Below are 13740 nucleotides of genomic sequence, written 5' to 3' on the forward strand. Positions count from 1 at the left end.
CAGGGAAGGTTTACTTCCGTATAGAACATTTCTTTATGCCAGTGGTGGCAACATCTTACTACAGCTACTACTCACCCGCTAAAATGAGCGGTAAACACAAGCAAATGAACTGCATGCCAAAGTAATGTTCTTCTAGTGGCTTTTGCTACACAACACACTACAGTGATGTTCATGCAAGAAATACAAGAAATGAAGTGGACCGTGAAAAGGAAAAACAACTTACCAACATACTTGCTCCACAATACAGAGTCAATGATTTCATTCCTGCAAAGAGCTGTTTCAAGATACATGACTTTCTAGATAAAAAACGTGCTGTAAATCTCACCTACTTGCAGCTCTAGAGCAATAGACAGGATAGAAGAAATTCACAGGATAAGATTGCAATTAGGAAATTGGCCAAGGGGAAGATGACGGTGGTCTGGGAAGAAGTAGAAGCCCAGCCTCAAGGAAGGCTATTAGTAGAGCTGATTAATGACTATGGGAAACACCAATAGGAATAATGTTCTTGCTACAACAAAGCAGACCCATGGCAATGAAGGGTGCTGATGACCCACAGCCCATAGGCACTATCGGTGCAGAGGGGGATCCAGATCGAAGGGGAGCTGGATACCTTGACACACAGAGAAGGGATTTACTTTAAATGCACAAGGTGAAACATCTTCCATTCAAACAGGAGCAAGAAAAAATTTCCCCTCTGAGTGGCAGAAGAAAAGACAGACCTGCAAATACTGGCAATCACAGGACAACTACAAGTTATTAAAGTTTGGAAGCAATACGTAAGGATACGCCGGGCCAAGCAGGTCCCACAGAGCTAGATAGTACTAAGGACAGTGTACCTTGTGAGCACACATACATCTTGCTCAGTTATTTTCACAAAAGACTGATTCACAGCAGAGTGGGACTATCAGGATGACAAAAAGAACAAAAGCCTGTTTTAAGAGACAAGCAGAACTTGGCTTGTTTAGCATAACAAAATGAAATAAATCTTAGGAAACAACTAATATCTCAACATATATCTGAGGTTTAAATAGAGATAGTTAAAGACAAGGTGAAGAGCTATTTAAACCCAATGAGAATGTTGTCGCAAGAACAAGGGAGGAAACTCTGGCCATGAATAAACGGAAGCTGCAAATTAATTCAAGTGTTTCTGACCATCACAGGATAGAGGTCATGGAACAGCATCCCAGTAAGAAGGAAAAAAGATGGGAAAAAAGGCCTCAGATCTCTATACCTTTGGAATGAAGACTGAGCCATATTAAAAAGGGATTATGAGATATGGTTAAAATATTATGTTAAAGAGACAATCTTTTAAGGGATAATAAGAGAGAGATCACAGAACCATAAAAAGTATCAAATGTTAAACAAGCTTGGATGAAATGAGGAAAAAAATTTTTTTAAAAAAATTTCTTAGGATTTGAGTACATTAAACACAATACCATCCATAAAATATAGCAACATTGAAAAATACAGTTCTTCTGTTTAATGCGTCTACTTAATTAAGCAGATGCATCTGTCTTCATAAAATCAGCACTTCACAAACATGACAATAGAACAAACACCTAACAGTTTTATTCAACTCTTCCCTTGTTCTGCACAAAATTTCAAGTCCTTGAAATCTATGGTTACAGCAGAAAATCCATGGGAAATAAGGAAACAAGCTCTTTCTTTTTCACTGACAACACTACTTTCTGTGTAATACAGCAGTAGAAATAAACTGACATATAAATAGGTTATAGTATAAATTTATTTGGAACCAATTAGATCCATAACAAATTGAATTTAGTGGCCGACATGCTTATTCTTCGGAGATTTGATAACCTCTTCCGCTCAGCAAGGCTATTAAATCTCCTGAAGTACGTCAGTATGACTACTGATACAGTTTGGTGCAACAACATTTTTAAGGCAAAGGACTGTCATTTTCTTGAATATTTCTTTTACAAAGCCAGCTGATTTTTTCTCACTAAAAACATAACTTGTGAAGATTTTAGCTGAAGCAATCTTACATGTGTCATATGACAGAAAAGTTTTTTTTTTCATTACAACTTTTAAAGAAAAACAGGCTCTTCACGCAAAAACGTTAGGTACATTGTAAAATATTTCTTCAGAGAAAAGAGCTGGGATGAAAAGATTTCATTTAGGCTCAGCCATCACAGAGGTTATCTGTACCAGTGATACAGGTTTTTAGTATTTCAGTATTCAAAGAGGTTTCAAAAATCATTTGTATCAGACCTTGATGCCACATTGGGCCCCTTGATCTCAATTCTTGCCAATGGTCATTAGTTCTTCTAGTGTTCCCTCCAAAATTATTAGCTATAAGCAAAACTCCTAAGAAAGAGAGTCTGTTAATGCATTTTTTGGCACAGAAAACTAAGCAAGGTGGACTTTTGGCCCTTTCTTTACGTCTTATTTTGGCATACGCCCGTAACAGAGACCACGTACGTGACAGTTCAGAGAGGTGCTACCCTCTGCAAAGTCCTGAAATGTATTCACGAATTTAAAAGATCTAGCTCATGAGTGAATCTGGGGCACAGGAGGGAGTCTCTGTGGTTATGTCCTCCCTCTTACCCACTGACTCTGCAGGCGGGGGAGAAGTCACAGCTTTTTGGCAATCCAAATACTCCTGTCCTGCTCTTCACACATCCCTCCACCACCAGCTACGCTCCACCAGCCACAACCCGAGTCATAAACCCTTGTGTGCTCCTGCACGCTTTGAATGATCTGATACGATTTAACTCGACACCCAGTTGACCATAAGAGAGCACAGGGACTCCACCTGAACTTTCTTGGATATTAAAATAGTCCCAATTTAAAGCTGAGAAGAGTAGCTCTGAAAACAGACCTACTAGCCATCCCTCGGTCAAGATGCTGCACCCCTTGCCAGCTGGTTAGGTGGACAGAGAGACACTGCCCAGCTGAGATGATCCTGCACTCCTGCAGAGCCAAGAATTCACAGAAAAGAAAGCTGGAGGAAGTCTAGGGAGCACATTTGAAGGTAACTACCAGATCTTACTCTTCTAGGATAGGAAATCAGCATTATGTCACAGATCCACTCCTACCCAACACTTGTCATCCAAAATGAGTATCTGGAGGTAGGGTTATTTAAAACCTAGAAACAGTTTCCAACCATTACTGAAGTTCATCTTAGTGAAACAAGAAAAGCACTGCAAACATAGCACTTATGATAATGAAGAGACTAACACTGAGTAACTCAGCTGCTTGTCTTGGTATTACCCTGCATACCAAGGCGATGCCCCATGCAGAACAGTTATAACCTTTAGGAGTAATTTTTAAGTAGTGAATAAATAAGTGTTTGTCTCCTCTTATGGTATTTAGCAGCAAGCTGATACCCGGACATGCTTTGGGACTTGAGATGGAAGATATCCACACAATTTCTGAGGAGGGTACCTCAGGACAGCTTCTCTGAGAACTCAGTAATTCCACTCATTAAGATGGTTTGCAGTTACTCGACACCGAAATACCTCCTATAGATCTGAGAGGTTCCTCTTTAAGCTGAATGTGGATAGACTGGACAGTAGGAAGAAATTCTTCACTATGAGGGTGGTGAGGCACTGGAACAGGTTGCCCAGAGAAGCTGTGGAGGCCCCATCCTTGGAAGTGTTCAAGGCCAGGTTGGATGGGGCTTTGGGCAACCTGGTCTAGTGGAGTGTGTCCCTGCCCATGGCACGGGGGTTGGAACTAGATGATCTTTGAGGTCCCTTCCAACCCAAACCATTCTACAATTCTCTGATTCTCTACTTGCTTAGAAACAGGCTACTCTTCTTCCCAACCCAGTGTCTGTAACAGCACCCAGAGCACTGTCATTTATGCTGTGTGATTTCACAGTCAATCTAACTCCATAATTCTTTATTGCCTACAGTAGATAAAAATAAATAGCAGCAATAGCAATTAATTAATGCACTTCAAGCACATTGCTAGCCCACTATTTTATGTCATCAGTATTCCATTTGCACTGTATGACTACAAAATGCATCTCTCTCTTCCTTGCTGGCAAATGAGCCTACTGAAAGTAGATTAATTTTCTGGCTGTGTGCTGGGCCTGGAAATCAGCTGTGTACTGAAAGGCTTGGAGGATGCTATGCTTGCTGTGCTGCTGTACACTACAGCAAGTTGTAACAGTTCTTGTCATCCAAACAGTGCCGTTTTGCTTTCAGCTTGCCAGAAAACCAAGCATTTTACTTAACCTGCAACTGCATGTATGAAGCTTGTATTTTTTTCTCCCATTTGTTGCCTGATGTAAGCAACTAGGTGTGAATCCAACACAGGAGAGAGAGGCAGAGACCCTGAACGTAAAAGAAGGAACAAAGACCCATTAATAATGTTGTTACAAGAAAACAAGATCTCTGCTTGCCCAGAGCTAAAAGTTTCTTCCTCAGCATTGTGCCTTTCTATCCCTTTCCAGTATTTCCCTCCATCTCTGAGATGGATGCTGGTGGCTGACTAAGATCCCAAGAATGACACACATAGTATGTTGCTGACATAATTCTCTTTTGGCAGCTAAACTGCATGTCTTCATATACTCTTGATGCAGCCTAGAAGCCCATTCTCCACAAGCCCATGATTATATCTGGAACATTTCTTCTGGCCACTATTCCTGTGAGAAGCAATCTTCCACTGCTACAGCTTTGACTCAACTTCAAACTGACCTACAATTAATTTGAAGCAGTCTAAGCCCACTTCCAGAAGATAACTGCGACTGTGATACTCCTTCTGCTACATGCTTTGGTGCAGGTGAGTCCACGTAAGGTTTTCACCATGGTTTTGGGGAAGTCTGCCCCAGCCAGAAGTTTGCTGACCATGCAAAGTCTGCATGGGAATATCATCTTGCTTGCCCTCTTGGACAATTCACACCTGAGACTTCTGTCTATAGGTGAGGCAGCAAGACAGAAGGAACCTTGTGATGGTATATAATCCATACAATCAAATCACTCTTCCTAGGCAGGAATGATTATATCTAAGTCTTTCCAAGCAGATGTCTGTGAAATCAAGAATACTCAAGCCTGTCAGTCACTGGCAGCATTTCAGCTATAATATCTGAAATACTCACTATAATCTCAAGGATTGGAATCTCACCTCATTTTGTTACAGTCGGGGGGTGAACAAAAATAGGAGCATGCAGCACCAGGAAAGCCTGGGGCTGACCTGCTGCCCCCTCCCCAGCTCCCAACCAGGAACTGCAGGAAGGCAGACGGTTCTGCCAGAGGAAAACCAGAACATCCTGGAGGGAGTAAGACAGAGGGAACTGTGGGCTCTATCTCATCCATCTTACAACACTTCACCATGCACGTGTAGCACTGATAAAGCTACAAAGGATACAGTGTACAGCACATCTACACAAGCTCTCAGGCTGGACTAGCCATGATACCTATGAATTAACTTGTGGAGTACACATTTCAGTGCAGAAAAACTTTTAGAGATTCAGAATGCTCTTATGAGACTGACAAAACAGTAACGACTCAGGTGTACTAATTAAAATGAAGGAGAATTTGGGGAGTTTCCTGTGCACTGTGTAACTTGACTCTTATAATTTATGGGAACTAAACATCTAGTATTTTTGCATTAGAAAGCATATTTCCATTTTCCATTACCCTTCTGGAAAGTAGAATTTCCCAGCAGCTTAAAGACAGTGTTACCACCCTATAAAAGATCTCCTATAGTGTTTAGGGTGACAGAGATCCTCACAGCACTATGCACATGGCTGTTCGAAGCTACTGAAATAACACCCAGGAAAATTGGAAAAGTTGTCTGGTTTACATTGATTTCTTATTTTAAGGAATCAATCTGGTTATTTAAAATTTACAAGCATGGTAAAGAGATTTAAGAAACACAGTAATGTGCTTTAATCCATTTTGAACCTACTAGCATCTTACGTGTTTATGATAAACTACTGCTGTTATTTGCCAGACTAATTAAAACAGTTTGGTTTTTTAAAAACAAACAAACATGTAAAGCAACAACATTAAATATTTTCTGATTTTTCATAATGATGCTTTGGGTGCCAGTTACAGGTTTGCAAATTAAGTGCTTGCTCTGACTATGCACAGATATGGCAGATGGTCTCGTGTTAATGAGTCGCAGAAAGCGGGAGGTGGATTAACACCACTGTGGCAGTGATGAATTTTATGGAACAACTCTCTTTGGGTCTCCATGCAGGCTTCACATCACCTTAGTGCATTGAAACGCCCAGTAACTACACCAGCGTGCTGGCTGTATCCCTGCTGTATCCCCGTGTGAAAGAGCGTGATACAGAAAGTCCCCCTGCACGAAGGCATTCCTGCACTGACATTTTTTGCGCGGGGAAAAACTTTACCCTAAGAAGAGAACTTGAGTAATTCAAAAGAATTACAGGCTCTTCACAAGGGTGACACTATCTAATGTGGGCTGAAATTATGTATGCTCAAAACTGCCTTATCTGAATAACAACTTTACTGTCTGCAAAGCTTATATTTCCATCCAAAACTTTATCTAACCAACATCAGGCCTAATTTTTAAATGCATTCAGTTTTTTCACAGTTCTACTTTGATTTCAACTAGGGCCAGTTTTATACTCTCCATTTATTTGATATCTTTATCTAAATCTACCTCAGTATTCCCAGCACGGTTAAGCACCTCTCCCAGGTAGCTTTTCCCAGTGCGGAACCAGCCCTCTGCAATACAAACTTCTTCTCCACGTGGCTGTATCAGCAGTTTGGATCGTCCCCCACAAATTTCAGCAATTACTTCTTTGAAAACTCCTATCCATGTTTTTAATGAGCACTTAACTTTCTAGCATAACTTCTCAGTCTTCCTACTAGAAGGATATAAATAAGGAGAAAAGCAAGGCAATGAAAAGACTAAAGAAAACTGTATTTGTCTGTTAGTAAGAAAGTACAGCAGGGGTATTATGTAATATCCTCTGTATAAAGATTAGGGTAAGCATGTATAGCTTTACTATGCCCTAAAAACCTAAACCTCCAGAAACTTCATGTCTTTCCATGAGATAAATCAAGCTGGAAACCAGAAATAACAGAAGCTTGGCTTCCTGTGGTGGAGAGAGAGATAATCTTTATTGAAATGGTAGGAAGATACTTCTTTTCCAATACTCTTAACCGTGATTCCTCCCCTGTCCCTATCCCACAATTTATTAATATTAGGTAAATTCATGAAAGATACTCTTAAAAAAACTTATCAGACTCTGAATGAAATATATGCTATGAAATAAAGCTTTCACTAAAGTGCTGGTGTGATTGGTATACAACTAAGACATGAGGGGTTGCAGAAGTTCTTCATGAATCCAAAGAAAGGTTGCAACTAACAAGGATGTGATCAAAACAACAGAAAAATTAAAAATTACTTCATGATTATGAGAGTTCACTGATGAATTTTTTTTCCATTCCTATTATGCCGAATTAATATGATCTGGGATTGCAAACTCCTAAAGTCCTTGGGAAGCGATGGGCACGTTGCTGAGAGCGCCTGATGAACAAGAGCCACTACACTGCATCCCCAGTGCCTAAGATACCACACATGCCATCAACTGCTGCTGCTTTGCCAGAAATTGGGGCTCAGAAACCTTACTAGCGAGCTTCCCGTAAATGACTCCCATTCTGAAATGTGAAACCCCGTAGCTATGTTCAAATGCGAGTCCCTCAGATTACACAGCACGGCTTTTAACATATTTATATCCTAGCAGATGCATTTGATCTAACAAACAAATCACTATTATCAAGTTACTTGATGTTTTTAACCTTCTCATTGAATATTCTGTCTCAGCCCTTACTGTTAACACGGCTTCACGATACGTGATGTTACTCTGGGTTGTGTTGTATGTTCTACTGAAGAAAAATGATATAGAAGTGATATATCCAGCCCAGGGCTTTTTCACAATTCCCAGGAAACTGTAGTGCCACAAGAATCTGAAACGCTGACCCACAGAAACACATACCCAACTCCAGCTGAATATGTGACACATCCTAACAGGTTAATTAAACAAGTAGATGAAAATTCATGGGCAAAAAAGTATGCTTGAAACTGCTAGCCACGCTGCCGTGGAAGACTGCACGTGCTACATCCATAGCAAGACAGCAGTGCAGGGAATTTTCATTAGGGGTAAAACAAGACAGACATACAAAGCAAAGCTGCTACAGCACAACGGTCATGTTTTTACATCTGTGGCTCAGATTGCAAGCTTACTTCATTTCATCAAGACCAAACCAGTGAAGGACAAAGATATGAGTTACGGTATTTCTCACATATGAGTAATCTTGTACAAAGAACAGCTTTTTGCAGAACTGCATTGATTGTCCCATTCAAGTAGGGTGGAGGCTGCAAGATTTTTGCATGCAAATAGATTTGCAAACATACTATGGATTGTCCATTACTTGGGTGTGCTAGATTGACTATATAAAATACTGTAAAGTGTGGTTTCTGATTTTATACAAAGCTGTAGTAATCAAATTATCCAGACCCCCTAGAAACACTGGGCTTTGATTCATGCTTCCAATATTTCCTAAATACTATACCTGACATAGGTTACTGCTGCTTTGGAAATGCCAGGGATGCAATCACATACTCGACAAACACAAGGTAATTTCTATCTTTACGAAAGATCAAAGAGGCTATCCAGGATAATATAATTGCAGCACCCACATCTCTTCTATCTACAAGTCTACATTAGTCTGTGCCTCTACTGGCTCACTAAATCATGCTGTTGTAATCGAGCTCCAAGTGAGTATTTGCCTAATGTCATACCCTGCATGAGAAGCAGTCCTGACCTGACAGACACCCTCAGAATGAACTAGATAATACAATTTGTTTTACTTTGATAGTCTGAGTCATCAATATTTTATCACCTTTTGCCATTTGCCTTGGTGCTTTCATTACAGCGGTAAGAAATAATAAGAGAATTTACAAACATAGGAACCAAAGCCCTTGAAGTCTAATGAATAAAATGTTTCCCTTATATTTTAAAGGCATCTACTTCTATTATAAATGCATTTTGAATAAACCCAATTAAAATGGGTGATATTTTAAAGACTTGGGAAAAATTTTAAGTGAGACTAGATTGCATGTTCCCTACAGACTTTTACTGACAGATCAGACGTGCACTTTAACAAGAAACAATATATGAATAGATGTGAGTATAAACCTTTTTTATAATGCCTATTTACCTCCATAAATCCTAATAAACTTTGATACTGAGCAAAACTAGCAAATGCTCACAGTATTGCTATTAAAATTTTTAATCTGGATGTGTATCTCAATCTTGAATAACAGGAATAATTATTAAATTTTTAAAAATTTTCTTAGAAGCCTTTAGAATCATTATCTGGGGAATGTAAGAACTGGATGGGAATGAGTGACTTTATACTAACCTTCCTTGGTTATCTAATTTAATTTAAATACCAAAGACACCAAGGCACCTACATACTTGCTGTTACCATTCTGAAACTCACAGTCCTCAAAGGAATAATCAGACAGCAGTATATTACACAAAACTACCTTTCTACATTAAAATAATGAAACAATTAAATGTGTCTGCCCCCCCTGAAACCTCATAATTTCTCCAACTCTATCAAATAAATGGTTTCACATACCACACATATTCAAAAGGGTAAGTGTGACTTCTTCCAGTGTAATATCATCTGTCACTGATCAGGTCATTCAAACAGACCTCAAATACCTCTAGACACCCTCTCAAGACACAGGCATTTGTCATTTTTCTTCATGGGCTCTTTGCCACTTTGTGGTCTCCATCACGGTACATCCGTAAATACTGTGAGAAGGAACACGATTTTCTGCAGGTTTACAAACGTCTGAGGTTTTCAGACAAAGGCTACGAGGTGGTTTAATACAGAGGCAGTCAACCTAAGCAGGCAGGCAGCTTAGCGGGGCAATGCAGCCAGCCCACACATGGGATGATCTGTCCCGGGACTGTCCTGCGGCTGTGCTGGGTGCTGGACACACAGCCTCTTTCAAGGTGCAGTCGTTGGCAGGTCAGGTGAGGTGAGAGAGTGCAAATCGCATGGCTGAATACCATCAAAATAAATGCACCGCAGGGAGGAGTCAACTGTAAGGTAAATATGTTCCTAGGATCGTCACCCTGCCCGTGCACAACAGTCCAGCAGCACGACAAGAAAAGCGGTTCAGAGAAGGGGTGGTGGCACAAACCTCTCCTCCAAGGCTGAAAGGAGGTAAGCGGTCAACCGACCAGGAGAACTGAGCACCATTTTATTGCTAAATTCTAACACATTAACTACATTTTTTCATCCACTGGCTTGAACACATGATTTAAAACCCAAATCACATTTGTCTAACTTGATTTTTTTTCCCTTTAATGTTAGCTAGTGAAATGTATGTTCAGCGCTCTGTTCTGTTCCGAAGGCCTTCTCCCGTAACAACATGGTAAATCCACACTAGAAAGCAACTTATGCTTCTTAAGTAACAAATAAAACCCAGAAACAAAACAAAAACAGATACCAGAAGGATGCCAGCAAATTGATGGAAACCCTTGAAAAGTGATAAAAGTAGTTATGGATTTTAGATAATGAGGGAGGGAAAAAACCCAACCATGTGTGCAAAATGATTAGTAAGGAGGAATGTAAGTACTCCGAGAGCCCTGACATCAAGAAGCAGTTTAACCACACATCTCTGACACTACCTCCTGTGCCAGCTGAGTCTGATGGGTGGCTGACAGACGCCACCCTGCTTCTCCCTTGTTAACGTAGTGATTTTTTTTTTCTCATTTTATCCAAGATCTGCCTGAAGCGAACCAACTCCTTTTTGTCTCTTACAGACAGGTAGGGGTAATACAGCTTCTACTGTACACTCATCATCATCTTCTGCATGGGGGTGGGGAAAAAAGCCTCCGCGCTGCCTAAACTTGGGATCAGTGAATAGTTTCAGAATCCACTCGCTGCATTTGTGGGTGACCTGGCAACCTCTAAAAGAAGACGCCCTATGAAATGAAACTGTGGATGTGTAACTGTGTCTGGTTCCTCCCGTAGGACTTGTCAATGTTTTCTCAGAGCAGATCTGTGTAAAAGGGGGCTTGGATTTCATGAAGATAATTATATGGCACACATATCAGTATCTTACTGAGACTTCATGGAGGAGACAAGACTCCCGAATAACAAATTAGCTGCTCTGTTCCTGAGTTAGGTTTGAAAACCTAATTTGATAATAAAATTTGCCATAAGAACAGATGGCTTTAAAAGAGTTTGAAAGATGTATCTATGGGCTGTGTTCTGCTTTAAATACCGTTCTGGTTCTGAATAGGTGACCAAAATATTTTTGCTATGTAAGACAGTGCACTATGCTTATTTTTCTTGTTGTGTAATTTTGCAAAGAACAATTATTGAGGTGAACATTTAATCCTGTCTATCTAACTCATTAAAGACTGACTCAGGTATTGAATACTATACTTAATCCCATGGGATTTCTAAAAATACCAGTGTAGCTGACAGATAATGACAGTTTTCTTTCTGATAGTTTCCTCTAAATAGAAGTGGAAATAGTCACGTTAACACAGCTGGGACTAGAGCCACGCTCATGTTTCTAGGCTGTGCTACAAGGATTAATAAATGTCATTTGATGTACTGCTTAATAATGAAGTAAGCAGGTTGTCCAGTAAACCTCAGTTAACATTTACTCATTTGTATATTCAAGACAAATTAGATCTTTACAACTTGCAGATAATCTTTCAACCAACTAAGTATCTACAGAAGGGGTATTGTGTCAGTTAATTCCGTTTCCTTGCTCATCCTTCTGCCATTCATGATGTGTCAATATTAGATCACAGCCAGGCACTAGCCTGGAGCAAAGCACATAGTTCCCCCCAAAAAATGGAAAAGCACAGAGGGTCACACTGGGATTCAAACATCACAGTCCAACACAAGAGATTCTCAACAGACGTGGTCATGGCCCACACTGTGGGCCTTAGAAGGGACACCTTCTAAGTTACTTTGTAAATGTTAATTCTCTCCTAACCCTGCCCGGTGTTTCACTAGCAGCTCTCCCAACCTGTTCCTCTTCAGGTCCCAACTCTATAGTAAACTCCATGGGTTTATATCCATTCAAAACATGCTCCACTTTCAGGATTTAGGATGTTTATAATCTTACAGTAAGCACTCATAGAGTTTACAGTAAATCCTTTCAGGCATGGATTGGATTGTAAAACATGTTGGTGAAGCTTCCAGGACCATGAAGTCACACGCCCAATGCTAATGCCCTACTCATAGGAACCGCCATCACAAACACTTACCTTTGCAAACAAAGCACTTGATATGGAAATATTTGTTCTGAACTCTCAAAACTTCTCCTTTGCACGGGTTTCCACAGTTATTGCAGAGAATTGCAGTACTTGATGGCTTCTCCAGCTGGCTATGTACAGCCTGTGGTTGTGAAACTGCAAGGGAAAACAAAAGGTAGAGCATTTTAAAGGCCATCAGATGCATCTTCTGAAATACCTACAAATAATGACAATTAACACCTGGGTCAAAACAGGTCAAGCTGATAAAACAGTTTCAACTTTTGGTATTGGCCAGCGCAGGAGAAAAGATCTGCTACAGGAGCTAAGCCAAGCTTCTCATTTCGTAACGTTCAAAGCTCATGCCTACAAACATTTCAAACATAAATCAGAATTGCTTATAGAGGGAAGAATCCATATGATGAGGTCTTGAGAGCCTCCACCTGAATTTCAAAAAATGCTTTGTTGCATTTTCTCTTCAAGAAAACAAAGACTATAGATAAAAACAATAGCTTTTATGCAAAATACCTTTCATGGGATTTAGTTACCATTACACTGTGAGCTACTGATCCTTAAAGTTAAAGGTAATTGCCTTTTTAAATTGATTTTAAGATAGAAATACACTTCTGTAGATGTTTTGACTTCGTACTTCTGAAACATTGACATCTCTGTAAATACCACACACATCTGATCATTAAACAAAGGTTGCTGTCATTTTGTAAGAAAATCATGATTTCAATATATTAGGTTTATCTAGGCTAGTAAAATATTAAGTGAATTAAAAATTTGCTGCCATCTTGTGATATAAATTAGAAATTGCATTTATTGGGCTGTTGATAATAACAATATAAACTGGCATCCCAATGTGTTATGTGGAACAGGTGAGATATGACCTTATTCTTGCAATTCTGCTGCAGTACTTGCATGAATTTTTTTATCGCAGTGTACTTAGGAGTCTAAAGAACAAACATCAAGGCAGTTAATTATAAAGAGGCTGTACTATAACTCAACAGACTTGGCTTTTTTCCTATGTGAAGAAGAACTAATGACAGGAAAATATATCACGCATTTTAAGTAAATTACATACTTAATTACATTCTTCTTCTTTAATGTGGCATGCTTATTCTAAGGTTGGATTGCTTCTTTCAAAGTGATTGAATTTTTTAAAATTCTAGCTTCAAAGTAAATTTACCAACCAACCAGTCAAGATGGGGCAACCTCTCATAGGACAACACACTAAGAATAAATGGGAATCAGATGTGTTTCCTTTCAGGGTTTAGTCGAAGGATAATGTCACTCCTGTGTAACTCTTTTCTTTCTTCAACATTCAAAAAAAAATTGGGATGCAATTTTTTGTATGAGACTGCTGCAACACAATTAATTAATTTATAAGAGGCTGGATTAAACTCAGACTGGCCAAGATCTTTATTTTCTATTTCTACTGTAATATCAGAGTTGCTATTTCAGAAAAAAAGGCTTCTCAAAGAAAAAAAGAT

General features: G+C 39.5%; 1 protein-coding gene across 11 annotated transcripts in view; it reads right to left on the reverse strand.

The window, feature by feature from the left end:
* The window catches only part of ABLIM2 (actin binding LIM protein family member 2), a 341805-nt gene that overhangs the window by 90819 nt on the left and 237246 nt on the right, over nucleotides 1-13740 (reverse strand). For all 11 annotated transcript variants that reach the window (XM_075752584.1, XM_075752582.1, XM_075752581.1 and 8 more), the window contains exon 2: nucleotides 12260-12403. In XM_075752584.1, the coding sequence (XP_075608699.1) occupies nucleotides 12260-12403 (144 nt within the window). The remainder of the gene's footprint in view (nucleotides 1-12259; nucleotides 12404-13740) is intronic.

The sequence above is a fragment of the Balearica regulorum genome, chromosome 4 (assembly GCF_011004875.1).
Source record: "Balearica regulorum gibbericeps isolate bBalReg1 chromosome 4, bBalReg1.pri, whole genome shotgun sequence".
In the NCBI taxonomy this organism is placed as follows: Eukaryota; Metazoa; Chordata; class Aves; order Gruiformes; family Gruidae; genus Balearica; species Balearica regulorum.